Source organism: Bombus affinis, chromosome 3, assembly GCF_024516045.1.
Source record: "Bombus affinis isolate iyBomAffi1 chromosome 3, iyBomAffi1.2, whole genome shotgun sequence".
NCBI classification, from domain to species: Eukaryota; Metazoa; Arthropoda; class Insecta; order Hymenoptera; family Apidae; genus Bombus; species Bombus affinis.
The window spans coordinates 3,734,183-3,761,956 of record NC_066346.1 but is presented as its reverse complement, the minus strand read 5'-3'; the positions used below and the strand labels follow the sequence as shown (position 1 = coordinate 3,761,956).

The window sequence follows — 27,774 nt, the reverse complement described above, 5'->3', positions numbered from 1 at the left end:
AACAAAATGTACACTTCTTTTGTCATGAAAAGTATATTTATATGTTTGCGAATATAGTCCAAATGTGTATATAATCATACATATAAAATAGTAAAAATCAGTTAATAAATTGTATCAAAACATATATAGAAACTTGAACGTAGCTTTTCACCTGTTGGTGAATTTTGTTATGTATCGAACGAATTAGACACGTAGTTCCTATAAACTTTCATTGGGTAGCCCTGGAAGACAAGAAATTCAACTGAAAATTTACTCTACGATTAAAGCCACTTAGATTGTTTCCTAATGAATTCATGATCTTACTTGGTGCTGGATAGTTGTACACAGGATACTTAGGCGAGAAAGAATTATTCACACCGAATACGTAATCCGTTTCATGCATATCTTTAATGTGTGGAGTACTAGAGAAACCTTCTTCGTAGCATGGTGGTGCTAAACAAGAGACGAAAGGTAATGCTCGTTAACTTGCTACTTCATTTTCGTTTGCATATATTAAACAGGTTTATTTATTTCTTACGTATATCCAAGTGAATCGTAGAAATGTTTCGATTTTGTATCGAAATATTTGATTCATTCGATTGCCCTAACATCGATGGTGGATATGGTATCATAGGTGGCTGTGCCATGCATGACATTGTGGAGCGGGATACGACGCCATGCAGAAATGTCAAAGCTGGACGATATAATGGTACCGTTCCGATTATAAGAGGGTAAATTCTCTTAATTTTACAATACCTGATTTTACACATAAACAAAATCATCGATGAATATAACTGAGATTTTAGAAACTAAACCACGCTTATTATATTGTGTCATGGTTATTATAATTCATGTCTTTGATATCGTAATTGCTTCTAGTATTAATATTACGATAGTAATCTGATCTGAAGCAATAAAAATAGCTGAAAATACTATGGATTTTCAATCAATGTTACTTACGGACTCGAAACGTGAAAGGAGACGACCAACTCGTACTCTAAATCTATTACGTTACAATAATAAAGATTAGAGGGTGGTATTGGTGGTATTAAAAGCTCCGATACTATGTGCCCATTTAGCGGAAATGGTGGTATATGCTTATTTTTTCTTAATACATTTGTATGAATCAGTGTATTATTTGGCGAGCGAAAATGGACTGTCTGCAAGAAGAAAAAGAATAGACGAAAGACAAAACGAAATAGTGCCTTGGCATTGTAGAAATTGGTATCTCGACCATTTTCTACCACCACTTACTTGTAATAATTTTGTGCTGAGTTTCGTAATCGGTATATTCGGGGTACTCGTGTAACGTATCGTTATAGTTATTACCTGCCCTGGTACGTATCCAGAGCAGGGCACCAGGATCTGTATACTCATCGAGCCTTGCGCGATCCAGCATATGCAATTGAAATTCTTGTTCATTTCATCGTGGATTGCCAACTGTGCGAAGAATAGAATAATTCGTAAATTTGAGATACGTTTGTATATCATTCTAGAGATGAATATTAATTCCTTACGCATTTTTCGCGATAAAGGTTCAAATCTAAACGCGAAACTACGCTGAAAGCTGCTTTGCATTCGTGATTGAACTTCCATGGTCTATCGATCACGGCTTTTATCGTGTATCTTACGTACCCAACTCGGTTTTCAAAGCTGCATGGTATTTTATGGGGCAATCTGAAGCTAAATGTAAACTCGTTAAGTCCGTAGGGGATTGTATGCCCTGTTTTACCTGGAAAATTGATAAGCACGTTTCTATTTTGAATTTCGTAGATTTCATTCGATATCTTCTGTTTGTCATGAACACTGATCACCGTCTTGCTCAAATATTTAAATCTCTTGAACACTTTTACTCACTACTTCTCTCACTGAGTATTTCTTGCTTGAAAGAGAAGTATTCCTGTGTGCTGGCAAAGCTGTGCGACCTTGACTCATCTCGTGCATCATGTTCCAACCAATGAACAAATGCTGTTCCGTTTACAATGAAATATAGTCCTATAATCGAGAGTCAATCAGATCTTGGATAAATTCATAATCGATCTTTGTTTATCTCTGGATACACGTTCGATAAAAAGGCAATAATCTTGTCAAACTGGTTCATCTCGTTAGCACGATTAAATAACCATTTACTTACGCGCCTAATTAGAATTGTGCAATTTTTCGAATAGCAGTGAAACAATGATTACATTGTTTCATGCTACAATGTTATTTGTACACTGATGTCTTCAACTAGAGACGATCAACCGTGAATCTACTAATGATCCACATTTTGTAATTTTTTTTCAACGACACACGTTTTTTGCTGTTTGCAGAATTCGTTGGAGCAACGCACAGAGATTAGGTACACGAAAATTTTATCGGCTTATACGTATGTCTCGTTGGCAACGTAATTAAAGAACGTGCGAGTTTCTTTTGTAGTTGCGTACATTTAACATTGCCGAAAACAGGATTATGCTACTGTAACAGTTATTTCAGATAAAACGTTTTAAAGTGATTTATCGGAAAAGAGAACAATACAAGGATGTTATTGTTTGCAGAGATATCAGTTTTTCATATCGAATCCACATTATCCGCATTGTAATTGTCAATTGCCATATCATGTTTAGTTTCAAATGACTTAAAATTCAGTCGCGTTTCAGTCGCCACAGTAACTCACCTTTAGTATACTTATCTTTTGTCGTCTCTACGATAATTTTTCCTCCGACAACTTCACCGGGCTCATATGTGGCGTCTTCATTGTTGAATACTATGCGAAATTGTCTCAACGACACCATATCGTATATGGTAATGGTAATGGTGATTCACAGCGAAAAATCTTCTTTATCGTGTAGGAAACTCAAATCGTCAACTTTCATGTAGCACAGTTTATAAATCATCCAGCTCCCACTCGATCGTTGACTGATTCGAATTTCTGTTTGACATTGATTGGCTAAAACAACAAACAAGGCGATTGAGGAATATTATTGGGATAGGAATCGATAAATAGAAGCGAGAATATGTACGTTGCTATTGATGTGATATCTGGCAGTTAATGATAGCAGAGTTTTTGAAATACCAGGAATGTGATAATTTGCCACTAGATCCGTTTGGATAGGGAATACATTATAATTTTTTTGCGCACAGAGCAAGAATCGCTTTTGAGTTTCTGAAAGTTATAGTTCAAAAGACGCGCTGCGTCGATGTTTGAAATAATAGTCACGATTTTCCTACTTGCAATCAGTCGAAACTATACTCAAGAAGAGGCAATCGATATTTTAAGGGCGCGTGATTCGTTTTCCTCATCAGCGCGTAACTTGTACGAATTCAGTTCGTTTCTTCGCTGCTCCCTCACGATCTGATAAATAACGATGACATTTCATGTCATTCCGATACTTTCGAATTATTCTTAAACCACACATGCGATGGACGCTATTGAGTCTTTCAATGGCATTGACTTTAGTTGGAAGTCTGGTTGACCACGCGTCGTAAAGACGAGTCTATATCGAACGTACTCTTATAATTTTAACGTAGGATATAAGATTGATAAATGCAACGAAGGTGGATCCACAAGTAATATTTCCGATCATCGACCGTGTTTCGAGGGCAATTTTCCACTTTGAAAATTGCTGCATCGTGTCTGTTTCTGACAATCTGGTTCCACGTTTACCTGTTGGTCGTGTTTGCCGAAGTTTGACCGCAAGCACAGGGGTTGATCCGTGAGCAGTTACCACACGTTGCGGTGCAAATTCGAGCACAATCTCAGCGGACGTTTATATAATGTGTCGTCGCGAACCATCGATTACCCTAAGGGATCGTTGCCGCGTTCGTAATTATCTGCGGTTTTACAAGAGAATCCAATTTTCCTTGGAGAAGCTGCGTGTCCTTGCATCCGCTTAGCGAATAAAATTTCCATCGTTCCAATAAAACTTCACCGTGGATGGGATTAAGAAAAGGCCAGCATCGAGATGCAACGTTTATCGTTGCAAAATTTTCTGATTTGTAAGGACAATTTGTTGTTTATACTCTTAAGGTGAAATATGTATCAATTCATATATTAGTAATTAGTTTCGGTCGTTGCCCTTTGTGCCTTAAACACGTATGTATAACGGACGCTGGCAAATATTCTTCGAGCAACACCATGCAAAATTCATAGACGGAAATCTTCGACGTGGGTAGACAAATTGAATCAATGGCATATTTGCTCTATCGATTTCACATTGAACACCATTCCCCTGATATCCATCTATTCTCTTACATAAAGAACTTCTGTTAAATACCATTATTTTTCATTGGACTCCGCTGCTCGTACAGTCGATTTACCGTTACGATTATAAATACGTACGACTTGGAAAACCATCGACCTCAAAAGAGTCCTTTAACACGTGACATTTACTTCCCTACTTATAACCTTATTTTATTTCTTCAGCGATAAGATGAAATCCATCTTCAGGTGGTGGTGACCTACGAGGATCCTGAGGAGTCACGGAAGCGAAATGGATCGAATTAATAAAGAGACACGTGCGAAGAGAAAGGAAACCCCGGAGACGTTGGAGGTGGACGATCGAGCAGGGTGAAGTAGCTGGCAGGGTGGAGATGGTGACCCGTACGATTCAACCCCTCAGTAAAGCGGTAACTTCTGTCGAAAATGTAGCTCGGTGGTTTCGTGCTCCGTTTTTCAACATAACGATCGTTGCTTCCCTCCTGCTGTTAATTTTCGACAGTTTACGGAACGTTGGTGTCTCACGAGATCGTTCGGACTGAAGAGAAAAACTTGAAATTTACCGAAGAAGTTGGAACATGTAGCGTGACCATCGAACGGTTTTGATCAACAGGTTAATTTCTTCGGAGATAAATCGAAGCATGTGATGAGATTGAAGTCTCTCAAATGTTTGCTTGTAGAATCGAGGTTGATAATTGAGACACGAGTACTTAGAATGGTCGACTATTTTAGGTGGAGATACGTCAGCACGAGCTCCTGTCAATAACTCGTATTAAATTCGTAACTCGTTGCAATATTTTCACATATTAATTAAAATCTAGTTAAATAAAAAGTAATTGAAAACGCGATGCAACTACGAGCTCACAGTTCGTAATATTGATTTCAGATGAGTTGGTAATTAACCAGCAAAGACGAAAGGGAAACGCGGTATGCGCGGTTTTTAAGAAAATATTGCAGAGGTTCGCGTTACCGCGCGCAAGAGTATTCATATAAATTTTGCGTTTGAGCAAAACATCGCGGTAAATGAGTTGATTCTCTCTTGGTCGAGGCTTCCCTTTTATCATTGGTTTGAAAGGAGAAAGAAATTTACGACAGCCGAAGGGAAATAAAATATCTTCGCGAGATTCTTTTTATTTACACTCGTTTCCCCGCAAGCCGATCGTTTACCAGGCGAATCGTTGCGTTGCCGCACTTCGGTTCCCTTCGATAGCGAAGGCAAGCGTTCACGGTGTTTGAAGAGGTCTGTTTGACCTTCGGAAACCGTAGCTGTGTCAGGAACAAAAGTTTGTTGGCATCTCTGCTGTCCTTTATATACCAATCACAAGAAAATATTCTTCGACACTCGTTGGCGTTGTTATTTACCATTGAAAAGTAAATTTTGTACTATATTTATAACAGGATATTTTTGTTATTTTTATAGCACGATAATATCAACGTTCTCAATTTCTATTTGAGTGGTTGCTTCGAATGGCAAATGTGATACGAAGCGTTCATCGGACTGTCTTTTTCTTAAGAGTTCGAGGGGTCCAGCGTGTCCTTTAATCTCTTTGTCTGTAGACGAATTCTCGAAGATCCTTTCTCACCCTTTGGGCTATTCTCCGAACAACCGCGTCATGCCGTAATAGCAATACGTAAAAGCAAAAGACTCGAGAACCATCGTAGACGGGAGGGCAATTCGACGATTGGGCGCGGAGATGAAAATTCAATCCACTCTGGAAGGTTGACGCGCTGTTCGCAGAAGACTCGTGGCGAACCAACGCAACAAAGAGTATCGTGTTTCATCATCATTGTGAAAACGCAATGAGCTCGCCAGAGAAGCTTTCTTCCTTCGTTTGGTAAATTAAAAAAAGAAGAAGAAACACGAAGGCGAGAAAAAATTCTGGGGAAAGGACAAGTAGGGATCAAAAGGGATAGCAAGGGTATTCATCGAGTTATTGAACTGAGATGACGATAAACAATCCCAGACAATCGATACATTTAAAGTCCCCGCAAAGTCTCCGTCAGCTACCGCACCGCTTTAAATCCCGATTGAAGGACGCAAAAGTCGCACGCAGTTGTCTGTGAGTAAATCACCGGGCACTCCATTGGTTTTTGAGTTCCCTCCACAATAGTATCCGGAGACACCCAATACAAGTTTCGTTCGTCAGTAGGAAATAAAAACGTTTCAATAGTTAGCAAGCTGTTCGGACAGGAAATTGCGAAGCCTTCGAAGCTTCGAAAGCCTTGCTGATATATTTACTGTGCATTCTGTCGCAATTGCAATACTCCCAAATGTAAGAGAAAAAGATTATGGTAGTTTGTCGAACGTAAATCGTTTGTTTCTGCGGTCGGTACCGATCGATTTTGATGAACCGGTGCTTGAACTCTTAATTACAAATTTCAGATGTAAACTTATCCATCTCCTTGCCTTTCGCCCTTCTATCGGTTTATTTACTTCTTTCCGTGTACCCTTTGCTTTTAAGCCTGGGCCTACAGAGGCATTTTTACGCCGCCTGTCGCGTGTCGCACGCGGCAAACACAGCACGCTGGCAATGCGATACAATGTTTAGTATCGGCATGTAACATACAGCGTATAAGATACTCATCCATTTGTACAACGGAGAAAACGCGACGTACTACGAGCAACGTATGAAACGTCTTTGTAATCCTGGCTTAAAATTGATCTCACGCTACTTTCGAATATGTATGTAAGTATGTAGAAACATTAACCGCAATAAGACAAAGTATTTTGAAGCGCGAACCGACTCGATAGTCGAATCGTGTGTATCCCGGACAGCGGAAAGAGAGTCAATCTTCGATTGGTATGCGATGAGGATAGTTCTATCGCAGTACCTTTTTACAGCATTTTTCGATCAAATTATTCTTAAAATTTCTCTATTTGTTTTCTTCTTCGTGCGTGATACTCTTCTTACGTACATGTATATATTTGTCTGATAAATTTTTAAGAGATTTATTTGACGTTCATTACGTTCATAGAGATTCAGAAGGACGAATAACCGAGAGAGTAAATAAAGAACGAAGATAACTATCTAATTAATCGAACGTCCAAGTGATATCTGTTTGTCTCGTTTGTTGGTCTTTGTGAACTAATACTCTGGCTTTAATTAACTGTTTATCAATATGTTTCAGTGTTAGATCATATCAGGCCGCGAGTAGTTAGTTTACCAGAGAAAGCGTACAGTTCGACAGCCGGAGAGGATCTGTATAGACTTGGGGCATTCGGCATCATCCATAAAGTTAATCGCGGTGATTCGATTATCTCGAGACGTAGCAGGAGCAACACTTCTGTCAACAGTAGCAGGTAATTAACCATTGTTAGGAATTATGTTTTTCAGTGTATGCGATTGTAAAAACTCGTCATAAGTATGTTTCAGTAGGAAATAATCGAAGCGAAACGTACGAAAATTGAAAAATCAAGGATTTGTATGGTGCCTTGATTGTGCAGAGCACTGGGCGAAAAATTCGAAGCATATCACGTTCTAATATTTTTTGAATAGAATGCGCGTTGCACGAGCGAACGGTCTATAATTTCGGGAATTTCAAAGCCGATAATCGAACGCGTTCCTGGAACATCGGCTCGATTACTCTACCCCGTATTACGATCAGTATCCATGCTTCCTTTCGTTTCCATAGAATTGCGTTGAATCCGATCTAGAACGGGAACAATGACGGGCAAAATACGCGACACGCTCGTTCCATCGATCACTCTCTACCATTGGGATTAACTTAACAGACCGATTTCAATTTTCATGTCATTGCTCTGCTAATAATTAATTGCATCGCAACGTGATTGATTCTCGGTTTTTCAACCATTAAATATGTAAATTTAAAACATCGATATTTCGTTCAACATTATAATATTACCAGAAAATTCGTTTGTTCTCCAACTTTTACAGAAATCAATTAGAACATGGATTCTGCGGTCTGTGTATCATATACATTTTTTAGAGGCATTCGGTATTTAATCCGACTGGCGCAATTTCAATTACAGTATGTTAATCATACGTTTACTTGTCCCTTAATTTGCATCGCTCTCACCTCATCATTTTTCGTACTTGCTCGCCCGCTAGATAATCTTGTTGCAGTGACGGGGGTATTAGAGGATTCAGCGGAAACGGAATTAATGGAGCACGTTTGTCGACCTCCCTACTATGATTCTAATACCTCCGAGCCAACCTTGGCCATCGTCTTCAACGATATATTTCAGTCCACCGATATCGATCCTTATATCCTTAATTTCTGCGCATTAGAATCACGATGATAGTCGTTTAAATTAATCGTTTTGTAAATTAAGCTCTTCGATCTAGTCGCTTTTAATAAAACAAGCTGGTTCAGTCATGAAAGAAAATCGATAGCACGAAAAGTATATTCATATGCTTGTAAGCATAGTGCAAATGTGTATATAATCGTACATATAAAATAGTAAAAATCGGTGAATAACTTGTACCAAAATATATAGAGAATCTTCAACGTAGCTTTTCACCTGCCGGTGAATTTTGTTTTGTCTCGAACGACTCAGGCACGCGGGTAATCGACTCCCACTCGCTATAATCTTCCATTCATTTCGATATACCTGGAAGAAAGAAATTCAACTGATAATTTATTCTACGATTAAAAACACTTAGATTGTTTCCTAATGGATTTATCATCTTACTTTGTGTTGGGTAGTTAAACACAGGATATCTAGGCGCAAAGAAAGTATTCGCACCGTACACGAAATCCGACTCATTGTGGTCTTTAATGTTTTGAGTTCCAGATATACATTCTTCGTAGGATGGTGGTGCTAAACAAGAGACAAAAGGTAATGCCCATTAACTTGCTACTCCATTTTCTTTTGCTTATATTAAACACAGGTTATTCATTTCTTACTTATATCCAGGTTAAACGAAGAACTGTTAGCTAGATCTTGTGCTGGAGCTGTCGGAATATTTGATTCACTTGCTTGTTCTGGCATCGGCATTATCGCGGGCTTCGTCACATCTGAGTTTGAGGAGTAGGGTACGACGTTGTACGGAGATGGCAAAGACGGATAATATAATGGTATCGTTCCGATCAGAAGAGGATAAGTTCTCTTAATTTTAGAACACCTGATTTTACACATCAATAAAATCATCGATGAACATAATTGAGATTTTAGAAAGTAAATCGCGATTATTATACTGTGTCATAGTTATTAACTTATATCTTTGTTATCATACTTGTTTCTAGTATTGATATTACGATAGTAATCTGAGCCGAAGCAATAAGAATAGCTGCAAGTACTATCCATTTTCAATCCGTATTACTTACGTTGCCGAAATGTGAACAGAGACGATCAATTCGTAATTTAAGTTTATTATTTTACAATATTGAAGATAAGAGGGTGCCATGGGTGGTACCAAAATCTCCGACGTTATTTGCTCATTTTTCGGAAATGGTCCAAAATGGGTCGCTTTTTTTATTACTTTGACATTACTCAATGTCTTCGATGTCGCGCAAAATTGGAGTTTCTGCAAGAAGAAAAAGAATAGACGAAGGACGAAATAAAATAATGCTTCGGCATTGGAGAAATTGCTATCTCGACCATTTTCAACCGCCACTCACTCGTAATAATGTCGCGCTGACTTTCGTAATCACTTCATTCGAGTAATTCGCGTAATTCAGCGTTGTATTTATCGTCTGCCCTGGTACGTATCCAGAGGAAGGTACTGTGATCTGCAAATCCATCGAGCCTTTCCCGCACCAGCACAAGCGACTGAAAGTTTTCCTCATTCCATCGTTGATTCCAAACTGTGCGAGGAATAGAATAATTCGTTAATTTGAAATACGTTCGCACGTTATTCCAGAGATGAATATCAATGCCTTACGCATTTTTCACGATAAAGGTTCAAGTCTAAATTCGAAATCACGGTGAACGCTGCTTTACACTCATGATCGAACTTCCATGGTCTATCGATCACGGCTTTTACCGTGTATCTTATGTAGCCATTCGTGTGCTCGAAGCTGCATGGTATATTATTGGGCAATCGGAAGCTAAATGTATACTCGTTATGTCCGTAGGGGATTTTATGCCCTACCTGACCTGCAAAATTGATAAGCTCGTTACTATCTTGAATTTCGTAGATTTCATTCGTTATCTTCTGTTTTTCATTAACACTGTTATCGTCGATCATCATCTGATCATCGTCTTGCTTAAATATTTAAATCTGCCGAACTTGAAAACTTTCACTCACAATCCTGTACACCAAATATGTTGTACTTGAAATGGTAGTATTCCTCCGAATTGCTATAGGTTTGCGTCTTTGAATCATCTAATGAATCACTTTCGGTCCAATGGACATATGATATCCCCTTTGTGCTAACATATAGTCCTACAATCAAGGATCAATCAGATTTTAGATAAATTTATAATCGATTTCTATTTATCTCTGGATATACCGTTCGATAAAAAGACAATAATCTTATCAGACTGATTCATCTCATTAGCACGATTAAATAACGATATATTTATGCGCCTAATTAGAATTGCGCAATTTTTCGAAATGAAATAATGATCATCTCATGATACAATATTATTTGTACTCTGACGTCTTCAACTAGAGACGATCAACCGCGAATCTACTAATGATCCACACTTCGTAATTTTTTTTCAACGACGCACGTTCCTTGCTGTTTGCAGAATTCGTTGGAACAACGCACAGAGATTAGGTACGCGAAAATTTTATCGGCTTATACGTATGTCTCGTTGGCAACGTAATTAAAGAACGTGCGAGTTTCCTTTGGAGCTGCGTACATTTAACGTTGCCGAAAACAGGATTATGCTACTGTAACAGTTATTTCAGATGAAACGTAGTAAAGCGGTTTATCGGGGAAGAGAACAATACAAGGATGTTATTGTTTGCAGAGATATCAGTTTCTCATATCGAATTCACATTAGCATTGTAATTATCAATTACCACATCACGTTTAGTTTGAAATGACTTTAAATTCGCAAACTATGTATGTACTACATAGTTAAAAGCCGAAGACGATTCCTCTGAACGTTTGAAGGTTCTATCGCGTTACACAACCACAATAACTCACCTCTAACCTGCTTCTCTTTTAGTATGTCTAGGATAATTTTTCCACTGACAGTTTCACCGGGCATATATGTGGCGTTTGATCGATCGAATGTCACGCCAAATAGCTTCAACGACGGCATGGCGTATAGGGAACGCTCAGTACTGGTGATTCACAGCGCCAAATTTTTTTTACCCTGTGAGAAATTCTCCCCGAGAATTTTCTCACTGTGCCAGAGGAACTTTCACAGAGTACAGTTTATAAATCATCCGGGACTCACTTGACCATCGACTGAATCGAATTTTTGTTTCACATTGATACTAAAACAACAAATGGCGATCGAGTCATATTATCGGGATTGGAATCGGTAGATAAAAGCGAAGATATGCCGTCACTATCAAAGTGATATCTGGCAGTTAGTTGTAGATATCTGGAAATTTTTTAAATACCAGGAACATGATAATTTGCCATTAGATCCGTTTGGATAGGGAATAGTTTATAATTTTTTGCGCACAGAGCATGAATCTCTCTTGAGTTTATGAAAGTTATGGTTTGAAAGACGCGCTGCGACGATGTTTGGAATGACAGACGCGATTTTCCTACTGGCAATCAGTCGAAACTATCTTCAAGAAGAGGCAATCGATATTTTAAGGGCGCGTGATTCGTTTTCCTCATCAGCGCGTAACTTGTACGAATTCAGTTCGTTTCTTCGCTGCTCCCTCACGATCTGATAAATAACGATGACATTTCATGTCATTCCAATACTTTCGAATTATTCCTAAACCACACATGCGATGGACGTTATTGAGTCTTTCAATGGCATTGCCTTTAGTTGGAAGTCTGGTTGACCACGCGTCGTAAAGACGAGTCTATATCGAACGTACTCTTATAATTTTAACGTAGGATATAAGATTGATAAATGCAACGAAGGTGGATCCACAAGTAATATTTCCGATCATCGACCGTGTTTCGAGGGCAATTTTCCACTTTGAAAATTGCAGCATCGTGTCTGTTTCTGACAATCTGGTTCCACGTTTACCTGTTGGTCGTGTTTGCCGAAGTTTGACCGCAAGCACAGGGCTTGATCCGTGAGCAGTTACCACACGTTGCGGTGCAAATTCGAGCGCAATCTCAGCGAACGTTTATATAGTGTGTCATCGTGAACCATCGATTACCCTAAAGGGACCGTTGCCACGTTAGTAAGTATCTGCGGTTTTATACGAGAATCCAATTTCCCTTGGGAAAGCTGCGCGCCTTTGCATCCGCTTAGCGAATAAAATTTCCGTCGTTCCAATAAAACTTCACCGTGCATAGGATTAGGAAAAAGCCAGCATCGAGATGTAACGTTTATCGTTGCAAAATTTTCTGATTTGCAAGGACAACTTGTTGTTTGTACTCTTAATTTAAATATCAAAATCGTATCGCAAGTTTCTGTTCTCTTGGCAACAGGTTTATTATGAATACGAACTGTCTGTTGATATTAAGGTGAAATATGTATCAATTCATATATCAGTAATTAGTTCCGGTTGTTTCCCTTTGTGCGTTTAACATATATGTTTAACGGACGCTGGCAAATATTCTTCGAGCATGGTAATAACGGATTACCAAAATAATAACGTAAATTCATAGGCGGAAATCTTCAACGTGGATAGAGAAATCGATACAATGGAGTATTTGCGCTATCGATTTCAAATCGAACATCATTCCCCTGATATCCATCTATTCTCTTACATAAACAGCTTCTGTTAAATAGGATTATCTTTCATTGAACTCAGCTGTTCTTGGAAAATAATGGACCTCAAAAGAGTCCTCTAACACGTGACATTTGTACCGTTATTTTATTCCTTCAACGAAAAGATGAAATCCATCATCAGGTGGTGAGCTACGGAGATCCCGCGGAGTCACGGAAGCGAAATGGATCGAATTGATAAAGAGACACGTGCGAAGAGAAAGGAAGCCCCGGGGACGCTGGAGGTGGGAGGTCGAGCAGGGTGAAGTCGCTGGCGGGGTGGAGATGGCGGCCCGTACGCTCCAACCCCTCAGTAACGCGGTAGCCTCTGTCGAAGAGGTAGCTCGGTGGTTTCGTGTTCCGTTACTCGACATAACGTTCTCCGCTTTCCTCGTGCTGTCAATTTTCGGCAGTCTGCGTGTCGTTGGTTTCTAACGAGATCGTTCGGATTGAAGAGAAAAATTTGAAATTTACCGAAGAAGTTGGAAAAATGTAGCGTGAAGATATCTCTCGAGCGGTTACGATCAACAGGTTAATTCTTCGGTGACAAACCGAAGCGACTGGTGAGATTGAAGTCTCTCAAATGTTTGTTTGTCGAATCGAGGACGATAATTGAGGCACGAGCACTTAGAATGTTCGACTACTTTAGGTGCAGATACGTCAGCACGAGCTGCTGTCAATAACTCGTATTAAATTTCTAACTTGTTGTAATATTTTCACATATTAATTAAAATCTAGTTGAATAAAAAGTAATGGAAAACACGGTGCAACTACGGGCTCACAGTTCGTAATATTGATTTCAGATGGGTTGGTAATTAACCAGCAAAGATGAAAGGGAAACGCGATATGCCCGGTTTTTACGAAATTACTGCAGAGGTTCGCGTTACCGCGCGCAAGATTATTCATATAAATTTTGCGTTTGAGAAAAACATCGCGGTGAATGAGTTGATTCTCTCTTAGTAGACGCTTCCCTTTTATCATTGGCTTGAAACGAGGAAGAAATTTACGACAGCCGAAGGGAAATAAAATATCTTTGCGAGATTCTTTTTATTTACACTCGTTTCACCGCAAGCCGATCGTTTTTCAGGCGAATCGTCGCGTTGCCGCACTTCGGTTACCTTCGATAGCGAAGGCAAGCGTCCACGGTGTTTGAAGAGGTCTGTTTGACCTTCGGAAACCGTAGCTGTGTCAGGAACAAAAGTTTGTTGGCATCTCTGCTGTCCTTTATATACCAATCACAAGAAAATATTCTTCGACACTCGTTGGCGTTGTTATTTACCATTGAAAAGTAAATTTTGTACTATATTTATAACAGGATATTTTTGTTATTTTTATAGCACGATAATATCAACGTTCTCAATTTCTATTTGAGTGGTTGCTTCGAATGGCAAATGTGATACGAAGCGTTCATCGGACTGTCCTTTTTTTAAGAGTTCTAAGGGTCCAGCGTGTCCTTTAATCTCTTTGTCTGCAGACGAATTCTCGGAGATCCTTTCTCACCCTTTGGGCTGTTCTCCGAATCACCGCGTCATTCCGTAATAGCAGTGCGTAAAAGCAAAAGACTAGAGAACCATCGTAGAAGGGACAGCAACTTGACAATTGGGTACGGAGATGAAAATTCAATCCACTCCGGAAGGTTGGCGCGCTGTTCGGAGAAGACTCGTGGCGAGCCGGCACAACAAAGAGTATCGTGTTTCATCATCATTGTGGAAGCGCAATGGCAGAGGAGCTTTCTGCTTTCGCTTGGTAAATTAAAAAAAGAAGAAAATCACGAAGGCAAGAAGAATTAATAAGCAAAGGACAAGCAGGGATCAAAAGGGATAGCAAGGACGTTCATCGAGTTATCGAGCTGAGATGGCGACAAACAGTCCCGGACAATCGATACATCTAAAATCCCCGCGAAGTCCCCGTCAGCTACCGCAACTACCTCAAATCCCGATCGGAGGACGCAGAAGTCCCACGCAATTGTCTGTGAGCAAATCACCGGGCACGCCATTGGTTTTTGAGTTCCCTCCGGAATACTATCCGGAGACACCCAATACAAGTTTCGATTTCGAGGAGTTTGGACGATTGAACGAGCCCGATCGAGGGCCCAGAAGTCCGAGTTATTACGTTCGTCAGGGATGTAGGAGTCCAAAGAGTCCGACCCCGGACCTGTTGCACTCACCGAATAGAAAATCTCCTATTTTTCAATTCTCCGAGTGTAGAAAAAATTTGGGGAAGACCATGAGCTATCCGCCAAGGAGTCCGGTCTCTGTCTCGCCTATAGTGCCGGTCAGGTCTCCTAGTTCCTCGAATTTCGGTTCCAAAAACCTGAAATCTTTCGATCATCGTAAAAGTTCTTGTTTCGGATTGAGTGGTTCTAAAAATCCCATGTCTCCGACTATCGTCACCTCTTTGACTCACGGATTGTCTAGTCTAAAGCACTCTGAAATGATTATGGATCACCAGAGCAACGTGAATTACAAGACCAATGAATCCGGAACGTCTTGCGTAGAAGGATCTTACCGAGATAAAAATGACAGTCCGAATAGTAAGAAGGGTAGCAAGAAGAGTAGTCATTTTAATCGCAGTCAAGGATGCTTAAACGAATCTAGCAAGAGTCAGAACGAGAACACGGAGGATGTTTATGGGAGAAATGGAAAAAATATGTCGAGGAGATCGACCAGCGACTTGACTGATATGGGGGACGCGGATACGGAGGTGACTTTGCTCTCTAGCCCTCGAAGAAGAGGTTCCATGAAGGGTGGTCTTGGTGAGTAAAATAAATCATCACACAATGGTACGCTTACCGTTGGTCTCGAACAAAATAAAATTCATTTCCAGTAAAGTTTTTCCAAGGATATTAATAAAGTTGTCCTCTATTGTATTTGTCAAAAGTTCGCTTAAAAAGAGCATGGAAGTCTTAATTGAAAATTTATTGGATCAAAATGGGTCAATCTTCGGGAGCGTATTGTCGACTGGCAATTCTCTCGTCGAAAGAATCTCCGGAATCGTATTTTAAAAGACTTTGCAAAGTGCAACGAGCGCGGAAAAGATTCAATTAACGGGGCTATCGTTGCACGAGGCAAAGAGAGTTAATTATCGATTCGTTATCGCGTGGGCGGGTCTCGTGTCCAGTGAAATCGCAAATTATATTATCTCGTAATGAGATACATCGTTTTCCGGACACCTCTAATTATTCAGCCGTTGAAGCATCCGCGGAACAATGCTCTCTCGCGTGGCGATCAACGAGGGGGATCGTCGATAGGATTAAAATCATTAGCCATTACTCCATCGGTTTTACCGATTCCTCCTTCTCCTCTCCCCTCCATTTCTTTTCAATGTCACGTGCGATGGCAGGATTATCGGTTTTAATTAATGCTGGTAGCATCTCGCACTGATTCCCCCGAGTCGTTCGAAGCGTGCAACGCGGTAACGAGCCACGCGACTTCCGAAGTTAAATTTTTTAATCAATTTGTAATCGATGACAATTGTTTCGTAATCGAGGTAAACGTGAACGACGACTCGGCCACGTGACACGGTTGTTCGAAGAAGTCAGATTCGTCAAAGATGAGAGCAGTGGAATTTTCCATATATTTCGGAAACGCCAGGCGCGCTTCTCGGTTCGTTGGTACCAGCGAGAACGTAATTTGCTTACGGGTTGGAACATCCCATTGTTCTTAAAGTCAGAGTATTCTGTTTTGTATAAACTGCGTCCCCGTTTTCTCGCGGCTGCACGGCACAGAGATCATAATTACAACGCTTTAAAGCATCTTACCGTGCATGATGTTCTTCCTATCTCCGCTTCGCTGGAATTAATAGCAACGTCGTTATTAGCCCGTGTGTTTCAGAGTTAGTCGCTTTGTTCTTCGAGTCTCGCGTCACGTATTTTCCATAATCCTCAGCCTTTCGCGTTGTGCTTAATCACGTCACGCGGCAGACAAAGGAAAGGGCTACCGAGAAACTAAAAGTTGGCTCGACGTAATCATTTTCCCCAGACCGTCTTACCAATCCCAATTGGATCTTCGTTTAAAGGCGGCGAATAAAACCAGCTTTCGTCCTATTCGTTCCAGCCGGTATCCTTTCCCGCTCGTGCTCCTTTTTTCCCTTGCCATCGGGAACTTTCTTTTTGCCTACGGGAACGAAAGGCTGATCCGCGTATTTCGAGCGATTAATCCTTTAATACCGTTCGATCTTTAATCCCTTGGGCTAGGCACATAGCTTTTGCTCACGCGTTGGAACAGGCTCAAAGTCAGGGGTTAGCGGTCATCGCCATGATCGTGGGGAATCGTCGTTTGGCGCGTTTCACGGGCATTAAGAACGGCGTCGAGCAATTACCAGGGATTCTAGATCGCCTTTATTCGCGACAAATCCCTTTGAACCTTGTACGCGACGCGAATTCCCGGCCAGCATTTGATGAAATTGCCCGAGACGTTTCTGTGTTGCAGCCTATCTCGCGTCCAGACGGGGTTCCCGCGACAGCCAATGCTCCAATTTGTCGAACGTCAGCAATGAGAACGTGGGTCCGTTGAACTTCAGCGCTCACCCCCGCGCCAGGCAACGGAGGACCTCCAATTTCTTGGAGCTACCCGGTAAGCACGTATTTCCATCGTTAAGGCTGTCGAATGCGATATTTCTTCGGTCTTCTGGTCGTTGATCGCGGTTAAGGACGGTAGATGGTGGCAGGTGGTAGACGTCGTAAAGATGGAGTGGAAAGACGCAGCTGGATTACCTTGTATACAGGGCTGACATTTTCCAGTCAATTTTCAATTTACTTTATTAAATTTTGGTTTTAAGATCGTGGTTGTGAAAGCGCATTTCAAGGATTTTATTAATATTTCGTTTGCGGTTATTTCTTTTGTTTCTATAATGTATGAAATTCTTTTTCTGTTCACTGGTATATATAGCAGCAGTATAATAGCTTTTATATTAAATACGTTTTTGATCCTTGATGGATTATTATGTAAAAGCAGACTGTGCGTGTTTCATGGTCGGAAGAAATTGTTATCATTGCTGGATCTTTCTTTCTTCGGAGCAATTTAAATGACAGAGAATTATATTTACTTGTATAACTTTATCAGGCATTCCAGCTTTTAGTTAGACGTAGGAATTTTCACGATATTTTTCTTCCTGTCAATTTTTGTAACCGAGTCGTAACAATTGAGCGGCAGATTCGCTAGAACGGGGTCAAGTTATCAGATCGACCATTGTTACCGGCGTTTTTAATCGTACATTACTGTTTACTTTGAATGGTATCGGAAGCGGCGACGGCACCGAGCTGCCTGTCCTGGTTTAAAACTTTCAATACGCAATTCGAATGTGGAACGAGGTTTCCCCCAACGAAATAAATATACACGTCTAATTTATGTCACCTTATATCTGAATCTAACAGCGGGCCGCGGAATGAACTATCGCGCAATCACGATGTACAACGTGGTCTCGCCGAATTCGTTCATTGAGCAATTAATTATGCAAGTCCCTATGAACATTCGTCTCGATCGAACGAAGCTATTAAATCTTGAATTTTTCCAATATCTAACGTCTATTCGTTCATCAAAACGTTGTTGCGCTTTAACGAGAAACAAGGGGAAATAAAAAAGATTCAGTCACACCGATCACTTTGCATTCGCGTCGATGCCACGGAGCTCAAGCTCAATTTACATTGAAAACGCTTTTTCATCTGCGTTTCAACACGACGAGGGTGGAAAAGGAAAGGTTCCACCGCTTCCTTCGCTTGAAGAACCATCGAGGGTTAGGTAATATCGCGAACAGGATCGCGAAGGTAATCTCTGCCCCCGTGCGTCGAAGTTTCGCGGTGGGGATAGCTTGTAGATCTACCCTTGAATGGATTTCCTGGCGGCATTGGAGCTGCGGAACATATCAAACTGACAGATTACCCAGGAGTATCCGAGACGGCCGTATCTGCACGGCGGAAATTAATTACGCGGCCGACGTCCGTTGGGTAAATACTTTCCGCAAATAACCAAGCCAACGACGACCTCTGTCGATGGAACAAAACCGTCGTCGACATGTGATATTAGGATTAGCGATGTTAGGAAGCCGTGTTGGTCAACCAGTTACATACCGGTGGAGAAATAGCAGCGGAGAGAGGAGAACGAGGAAAAATGAGACACGTTCTCGTAGATCGTCATGATAATCTCGTCTGATAATAAGTTTTTTCCTGGCTGGCGGGCGGATTCTCATTAATAACCGAGAGTACTGGTCGGAAATAGGAAATTGATGCCACATGTAAATTATTGTTCCCCTGTTTATGATGATAAACTAGACTGCAGTTGTTTATATAGTTATTTATGAGAGATTTAAATATACAAAATATCCAACGATAAGAGGATAAATATTTACGGTTAAACGATAATACACGTCGTCCTTTCGATTCCTTTCTCTTTTTTCCTCTTGTTTTTTTAACCAATACGATTAAAAAAATCTCAAAGCGGAGAAATGTCCTTCGGTATAAAATATAACGTAGTGAATAAGAGGAAAAGGTACGAGTAAGCGCTTGAAATGTGGGTGTCCAGAAGATAACCGACAACAAAACGCTCGACACAATCGTTTCCAAGAGGGAAAAATGATCGCGGAAATGTACATGCTCAGATACGCTCGCCAGTCGGGAGCGTTGTTCTTTGATAACGTGGTTTTTGTCGGATGCTTTTATGATCGGCTTCTTTCTCGTGGCACGCGCAATATTGCGAATTTTTGTTGACAAAAATTCCTCGGCGTATTTTTGCCATTCTGAAAATATTTAGAGGGAAGAACGAGACCGGTGATATTCCCATTTATCGTTACGATTCCTCAGATAAGACGCGTATAAGACGAACCGAACCGAGGCGATGCAATGATATATACGTCGATAGGATAAACGAAGTGGAATAGGATGGGCTAGGTCAGACACGGGTCGCCTTTGTCTCGAACGCCTCGGGATTCTTCCTGCTTTCTCCATTGGCTTCGTCATTTCCTCTGCGTCCGGTTTAATTATTCACCGCCTTCTACTTCTTTGTGCTGCTTCTGTTTCGAGAAAGCCTTCGGGCATTGTGTTTTTTACCTAAATTGTGGACAATTAAGCTTCATGGGAGCTACCGTTGTTTTTTAATTCAAAACAAGAAAAACGAGCCGAAAATGTTTGCGAGTTAGATTTAAGTTAACTTGAAGCTTAATTATTTTTACCTTCAGAAAATTGACATAAAATTTAAGATTTGATTGTTTTCGCCGAATTATTAATTTTTTTGTTAATGGTCGAAAAATCCAAATAAGGATAAAATCTAACAGAGAAATCCGTATGCTTCGAAGTATTAAAACATGTTACTACACGTACTTCTAAAAGCTTAGGGATTTACAGACGTGACAAAGTTCTCAACGTAATTAATATGTTGTTTTCTCTACTTATCTCGCTTTTAATGGAAGATGCATTTGTACTACTTTTTCATCGAATCCCTCCGTTGTATTTGCCTCGTTGTACTCTTATTTCTAGATCAGTCTGAGCGTAGTAACAAGTTCAATCTGTGCCCTCGCTGTCTCTCAATTTGCGGGAGCTTTATCTTTTCTCCACTTACCTCCGAAATACCTTGGAAGATCGGATTTCATTCGTAGTTTCAAACGATAGTCATCGAAGCTCCCATTTGCGCGTCTAAGCTTCCGATTGCTTGAGGGCATTGGAATTTCCCTTCGAATCGATGAAAACTTGCCGCTAATTTCGACTAGGCAAAGTTTTAGCCAGTGTCGTTGCCGTAATTAGATACTCGGCTCGGGAGACGAACTTCTTGAGTGCCTCGTCGACCTGTAACCGCATTAAATGCCCGCTTTGTCGGTCGTCGTGTACGCCACGTGTTCCTGGTTCAATTTTCATCCACCTTTGGAACTTGTCCTTGTATGTTAACGAACTGTTGCTCGTCGAAGGTTACCAGTAAAATTATTTCTTCTGCGGCCGTTTGTTTGACGGCAACGATTTTTCAGCAGCCATTTTCATCTGCTTCGTCCACTAAGGATTCGATTATTCATTGTTGGACATAGATGGTAAGGAGATCATGCAATTTTTGGCAATTTTTTTCTAATTTTTCATTTTTATTTCTGTGCTACGTGTTTTGTGGTTCAATAGTACAACAGTTCTATTGTCAAATCAGAATAGACGAGAGTTTAAAACGTATTGATAGTATTGATATAAATTAGAGGATGAACACTATTCGTTGCAACAGATGAAACAGACTTATCGCAGATGAAACCACGAATAGCACGTATTGCGTAGGTGGTAGAAGTAGAGGTACGGGCTCTGTTGAAGATTTAATTAAGTGGATAATAAAGGGATTTATAAATAAAAATATTATAGAAATAATTGCAAGACTCTGAACAGAAATTTATTCCACGATTGGCCATTCCCTGGGTGGTTCATAGGATCTGATGTAGTATGCATGAGCTGGTTGTGACCGCACTGTAAACCAACGAAGACCTATGGTCTGTTATGGTATTTCGCAGACCCTTTGAATACTGGATTACGTCCGAACGTTAAGGTCTCCCTTCATTTCGCATTTCTGCTAAGTAATACTTCTATTCAAATATGTGTACATGCAACGTGACGTAGATTATAATTCCTCACGTATAATAGTCGTTCGGCTAAACTACATTATACCTACATAAATATTTATCGATGCGATGGAGCCCACAGAAAAATATTGAAAAAGTTGAATAGGATGGTATATCCGTGGAAGTTAGTTGGAAACCGGTTGCATTAAACCGCGTTGAAAAAGGGAATGAAATTCTGCGGAGTTTACAGGGCTGGAATTTTCGTTTTGAATTCGAGAGTTTTGGTGATTGAAATGGCGATTGTAAACAGTTTTCAAGTTCACGCATTATAAAACGACGATTAGAACACAGTTTTCCCTTTATATTTTAAGAGCGAAAAAAGAAGAGTTGAACCAAAATTGGTAAGTAGGGAGAAAAAACGTTTGAAAAGTTAGCAAGCTGTTCGAACAGCCTTCGAAGCTTCGAAAGCTTTGCTCGTATATTTACTGTGCGTCACGTCATAATTGGAGAACTTCCAAAAGTAAGAAAAAAAAATGATGGTAGTTTGTTCAACGTAAATCGAGGGTTTCTTTTTACCAGATGTGAACTTATCAAGCTCTTTGCCTTTCACTCTTCCATCGGATTATTTACTTTTTTTTTCGTGTATCCTTTGCTTTAAGACTGGGATTACACAGACATTTTTTACGTTGCCTGTCGCGTGTCGCACGCGGCGAACACAGCACGCTGGCAATGCGATAGAATGTTTAGTGTCGGCGTGTAACACGCAGCGTATACGATACTCATCCATTTGTACAACGGAGAAAACGCGACGTACTACGAGCAACGTATGAAACGTCTTTGTAATCCTGGCTTAAAATTGATCTCACGCTACTTTCGAATATGTATGTAAGTATGTAGAAACATTAACCGCAGTAAGACAAAGTATTTTGAAGCGCGAACCGACTCGATAGTCGAATCGTGTGTATGCCCGGACAGCGGAAAGAGAGTCAATCTTCGATTGGTATGCGATGAGGACAGTTCTATCGCAGTACCTTTTTACAGCATTTTTCGATTAAATTATTCTTAAAATTTCTCTATTTGTTTTCTTCTTCGTGCGCGATACTCTTCTTACGTACATGTATATATTTGTCTGATAAATTGTTAAGAGATTTATTTGACGTTCATTACGTTCATAGAGATTCAGAAGGACGAATAACCGAGAGAGCAAATGGAAAACGAAGATAACTATCTAATTAATCGAATGTCCGAGCGATATCTGTTTATATTGTTTGTTGGTCTATTTGAACTAATGGCCTGGCTTTAATTAACTGTCTGTCAATATGTTTCAGTGCCAGATCACATCAGGCCGCGAGTACATAGTTTACCAGAGAAAGCGTACAACCCGAGAGCAGGAGAGGATCTGTATAGACTTCGGGCATTCAGCATCACCCATAAAGGCGTCGTTAATCGCGGTGATTCGATTATCTCGAGACGTAGCAGGAGCAACACTTCTGTCAATAGTAGCAGGTAATTAACCCTTGTTAAGAGTTATGTTTTTTCGTGTATGCGATTGTGAAAACTCGTCATAAGTATGTTTCAGTAGGAAATAATCGAAGCGAAACGTACGAAAATTGAAAAATTAAGGATTCGTATGGTGCCTTGATTGTGCAGAGCACTGGGCAAAAAATTTGAAGCTTATCGCGTTCTAGTATTTTTTGAATAGAATGCTCGTCGCACGAGCGAACGATCTACAATTTCGGGAATTTCAAAGCCGATAATCGAGCGCTCCTCCGTATCCAGGATCAGTATTCTTGATTCTTTTCGTTTCCATTGAATTGCGCTGAATCCGATCTAGAACGAGAACAATGACGGGCAAAATGCGCGACATGCTCGTTCCATCGATCACTCTCTACCACCGGGATTTAACCTATCAGACCGATTTCAATTTTCATGTCATTGCCCTGCTAATAATTAATTGCATCACAACGTGATTGATTCTCGGTTTTTCAACCATTAAATATGTAAATTTAAAACATCGATATTTCGTTCAACATAATAATATTACCAGAAAATTCTTTTGTTCTGCAACTTTTACAGAAATCAATTAGAACATGGATTCGACGCTCTTTGTATTATATATATTTTCCAGAGGCATTCGGCATCGAATCCGACTACAGTAATTTCAATTACAGTATGTTAATCATACGCTTACTTGTCCCTCAATTTGCATCGCTCGCCCCTCATCGTTTTTAACACTTGTTCACCCGCTAGAGAATCTCGTTGTACTGGTGGGGTTATTAGAGGATTCAGCGGAAACGGAATTAATGGTGCACGTTTGTCGACTTCCCTACTATGATTCGAATACCTTCGAGTCAACCTCGGCCATCGTCTTCAACGGTATATTTCAGTCCAACGATATCGATCCCCGTATCCTTAATTTCTACGCATTAGAATTGCGATAATAATCGTTTAAATTAATCGTTTTGTAAATTAAGCTCTTCGATCTAGTCGCTTTTAATAAAACAAGCTGTTTCAGTCATGAAAGAAAATCGATTGATTTTTGCTTCCGTCTCTCGAAAATTCATTCTTTTAGCGACCATGGAGCACATGACATTTCCAACCGGGTAGAGGTAGAGGTAGTATCGTGGCGCTACGTTCGCGCTTTCATTCGTTTGCCTTCGACTTTCGTTACGAGAGGCCATAAGTCTTCCCTTCCCTTCCCTTCCCTTCCCTGACAGAGAAAAATCGCTCATACCCATGGCAATGGCGCTTGTACTTCGTCCCCGTTAAACTGATTGTCACGATAAAAATTTATGACAATCAGAGCTACCATGCTGAAAATTTAATTCGCCGGTGATAAGCACAGGAAGGGCATGTTTATTTGGGGATCGCGTTCCTGATACCATGTTCGATAAGATAATCGCGTTCGCGTCGCGATAAAATCCTTGACAAATCGATCACGCTAAAACGCGTGGCCCCTTTTCTAACGAAGACATTTAGGTAAGAATTAAAAAGTGAAAGTTCACGGAAGGAGGTACGTCGAAGTGGAAAATAATTTCGATTATGATTTTCGGTTAATGGACGTTCATCAGGATGTGTTTTAAAACAGTAAACGAGAAATTTCATAAATGAAGTCAACGCATGGGGGAAACTACACGTACACGCGGCGCAGGTAATATCTTTATCCTGCAGATATATCTCGGCTATGTTGAAAAATACGGAAAAAATTGCCTCTTACGAGGAGCTGTTTTATGGCCAAACCACATACTTTGAAAGCTATTTTTCTTACGAATGAAAACGCGGATGAAATTTCTGGCTTCTATATCAACCTCCTATTAGTACCAAACTAAATTTAAAATCTCTAAATTTCGATCTTCCGATTGCCAGCGATCAATTGCCAACTACGTATTTTTAGCGCATAATTCTGCGATCCTGTCAAGATAAAGGAAAATTCATTTCTGGACATTTTCCATGGTTTCCTGATATTCATTTTCTCGCGGACTTTCCACCGTATTTATCAGGCTTTTCGATGAGATGGAAACTTGTTCCACGCTTCCAGCATGCCATGTTTAGCCGGCTGTCTTCCCTAAACTAGAAGTCGTAACTGAGAAAGCCCTGGAACCTTGGCGATTTAAACTTTCGCCAGCGGCCGCTGCGTGTCCCCCTAGAGAGTGCCACTTAATTTCGGCAACAAGTGAATTAACCCAGTTCATACTGTTAACTTCGCACTTTATATCCTACTGTATATTTCAACAAATTGTTACCCGGTGATTAGTTTACAGTCAAATTTGTCGTGCAAGTTGAATCGGTACGCAAAATTCAACGCTAGTTTTTGATGCTGCATTGTGTACTGATAAAAGCCAACGTACTGTCATATATATTTCATTGAACAAATTCATCTCTCTCTCTCTCTCTCTCACGGATCTTCTAATTTATTTCTTGATATCATTCCTTTAAACAAGACTTCTCTCTTTCTGTTTCTTACGTTTGAGAAATGACGTTTATAAATCTTCGCATGTATCATCCTTGCTTGAACTTCCGGTTTCTACTTGTTGTCATTTAATAAACGACCTTCGTTTTCCGTCTCATTCGGATAATTTACGCGCTAGGCGAACAAGTTAATTCGTCGCTACCGAGAATGAATCGACTGCAGCTTCATTTTTTAAATGCACGAAGAAATCTTCCTCTTTATCTTTTATGACATAATCGTATCCTATATCTAAACGGAGATATTCTTGATTTATCGACAAATGGAATAAAGCGATCGATGAGAAGGGCTGGAGTAACCTTTGCCGATCGCGTAGAAATCTCGCTTTCGTCGACGGGTCGATTTCTATATTAATTCGAATACGTTTCTCGCAAGGGGGAGATATTAGCAATCGTAAACGAGGAAACGTCGGTCGTATTGCCCCTTTTTCACGTTTTTCATTTAACGTCGTTTAATTGGATCTCGAAAACGACGTTGAGCCCAGCTGAATTGTCGAACGTCCATGACTCGCCATGACCAGGAACGATGACGTTTCTTTTGCAATCGCTGCACGCGTTCGACCAAGGTCGAAAGTTTTAGGGTGACATGAAAATTAACGACAGTCGACGAAATTACTGTTGCGTCGTTTCCAGCAATTTTTGGCAATCAGTCGTTTAAAAAACTCTGAAAAATTATACGGACAAAATGCAATCGTTCAACGATTCTCCAAGCGTTTTCTCTTCGTTTCTTTTTCTGTGAGGATTCGAGATAGCCGTGCAATCAGCTTACGGTTCTCAACGAAGGGCATGGATGTGGACGAGCTGTCTTTTTACTTTTGAAAGCACATCGCTTAGGTAACCAGCAATCTCGTTGCTATTCTGAAACGACAACAATAACGCTCGCTATAGATGGGGGACGAGAGAGATCGGTATTGAACGAACCAGAGAACAGTATCTTAGAAACTTTATTATACAAAGATAATCAAATGTTTGCAACGAAATGTGGGATCAAGTCGTGACAATGATGGAGAGGCTTGCGTATTTAAAGGAGGATCGGTGATACGATCAGGGACGATCCTTAGAGGAAGAAAAGGAAAGGGCGAATCGCTATTTGGCGGGGGACCGCGCCGATTGGAGGAGAGCCAGAGCTCATGGTCGAGGCTTCCAAACGTTCCTTCATTTTCTTATTTTTCTTATTTTCATTATCAGGTATGCGGTGCAAAAGAGAGTGGTTATTTTTGAAAGCCACTTCGAAAGGCCGTGAACGCTTTGACTCGTCGATCAGCTATTCGACTCGACTGGTGTACTCTTCCTTCTGTTCCCTGCCGCTTCCGTAGCTGGGTCGCACGTTCTTCCTGACTCGATCCAAGATCAACATGCGAGACGCGAGAAAAGACTCTCTGCCTGGCACTAACCGTATTTCCTTTGAATCTCGTTTCGATAAAACCATGCTGGCGTGACGCAGTCGACAAGAACGCGACTAGCTTCTCGAGTGTCTTCCATCGGCTATTTCATTCTCGAATTTTTCACATGGAAATGTTGGAACAGATCGGGAGAACACACTAATATCGTACGTGGTTCGAAGATAGAGTCGAGTCAAAAATACCGCGCGTCAACTCTCCTCTGCGTGGCACGACGTCAAAAGGGTATCCGTTTGTTGTTTTTTAATTGTGATTTGATGTGACGATAATGGATCTAGTCGCTGTACTCGATCGTCTCCTCGTACTCCATGGACTGCTGCGCCCTCGTCGACGACGAGGTCACGGACTTGATGGATGTCGACGATTCGATGACGGACTTGGTCTGTACGCTCTCCAAGGATTTCATGGTGGAGACGGATTTTGATTCCGCCGTGATGTTCATCGATTGCTCGACGAGGCTACCAGCGTTTTCGTTCACTGCCGAAATGAACAAATTCCTATCTTAATACATCATCCGATGTATTGATTCGTGATTATTTTAATCGTATCTTATTTTCCAAATTCCGAAAAATTCCGATTCACAGGAAATGACTGATAGCATTAATTAGAATTAGAAAGTGAAATAAATAAGCCAGATTGGACGTAAATAACAGGAGGAAATCAAGTTAGAAAAGTAAAAAGGGATTCGATCGTGTACCAAATTAAATTAGCAGCACGCACCTTTAGCCACCTCCATTACTCAATGAAAGTTGCGCGTCGGTTTCTCTTAGCCAGTCGGTTCCCAAAGGAAGTTTCCGTGAAGAAAGGAGACGCGAACAACTCGAGATCGAACTCACGAATGGTCCGAACCGCGGAGCTTTGGGTTATTCTAAACCCGTAACCGATGATGGAGAGGGAAAGTCCGCGATCACGTGGCGGTAAAGATGCACGAGTGTCAGGGGGCGAGAGGG

General features: G+C 40.6%; 3 protein-coding genes and 1 long non-coding RNA gene across 6 annotated transcripts in view; 1 reads left to right on the top strand and 3 right to left on the bottom strand.

Annotated features, from left to right (window-relative positions):
• Window positions 1–14: 14 nt before the first annotated feature.
• On the bottom strand, window positions 15–3,678 carry LOC126914059 (arrestin domain-containing protein 17-like). Of its 2 annotated transcripts, none has more exons than XM_050717529.1 (8): window positions 3,626–3,678; window positions 2,636–2,908; window positions 1,497–1,711; window positions 1,234–1,419; window positions 940–1,139; window positions 518–735; window positions 304–432; window positions 15–221 (listed from the first exon to the last, which is right to left on the bottom strand). In XM_050717529.1, exons 2-8 carry the CDS (start codon window positions 2,751–2,753, stop codon window positions 199–201), a joined length of 1,089 nt encoding a protein of 362 aa, XP_050573486.1. In that variant the 5' UTR covers window positions 2,754–2,908; window positions 3,626–3,678; the 3' UTR covers window positions 15–198. The 2 variants fall into 2 exon arrangements, with proteins under 2 accessions (XP_050573486.1, XP_050573485.1); XM_050717528.1 differs by lacking the exon at window positions 3,626–3,678 and adding an exon at window positions 1,837–1,974.
• A 3,648-nt stretch (window positions 3,679–7,326) lies between these two features.
• The window catches only part of LOC126914034 (uncharacterized), a 33,053-nt gene continuing 12,605 nt past the window's right edge, over window positions 7,327–27,774 (top strand). The window contains exons 1-4 of one of the 2 annotated variants that reach the window (XM_050717469.1): window positions 7,327–7,478; window positions 14,419–15,699; window positions 17,375–17,518; window positions 22,787–22,964. In XM_050717469.1, coding sequence (XP_050573426.1) covers window positions 14,799–15,699; window positions 17,375–17,518; window positions 22,787–22,964 — 1,223 coding nt within the window. In that variant the 5' untranslated portion in view covers window positions 7,327–7,478; window positions 14,419–14,798. Of the gene's footprint in view, window positions 7,479–13,250; window positions 13,508–14,418; window positions 15,700–17,374; window positions 17,519–22,786; window positions 22,965–27,774 lie in introns of those variants that run through there. The other variant, XM_050717468.1, reaches the window with a different exon arrangement.
• Window positions 8,018–11,565, bottom strand: LOC126914060 (arrestin domain-containing protein 2-like). Its single transcript, XM_050717530.1, has 8 exons — window positions 11,240–11,565; window positions 10,390–10,527; window positions 10,024–10,238; window positions 9,761–9,946; window positions 9,467–9,666; window positions 9,047–9,264; window positions 8,832–8,960; window positions 8,018–8,750 (listed from the first exon to the last, which is right to left on the bottom strand). Exons 1-8 carry the CDS (start codon window positions 11,355–11,357, stop codon window positions 8,737–8,739), a joined length of 1,218 nt encoding a protein of 405 aa, XP_050573487.1. The 5' UTR covers window positions 11,358–11,565; the 3' UTR covers window positions 8,018–8,736.
• On the bottom strand, window positions 8,018–27,712 carry LOC126914112 (uncharacterized). Its single transcript, XR_007709555.1, has 3 exons — window positions 27,545–27,712; window positions 23,781–27,301; window positions 8,018–8,319 (listed from the first exon to the last, which is right to left on the bottom strand). It is a non-coding gene; the product is annotated as an uncharacterized LOC126914112 (long non-coding RNA).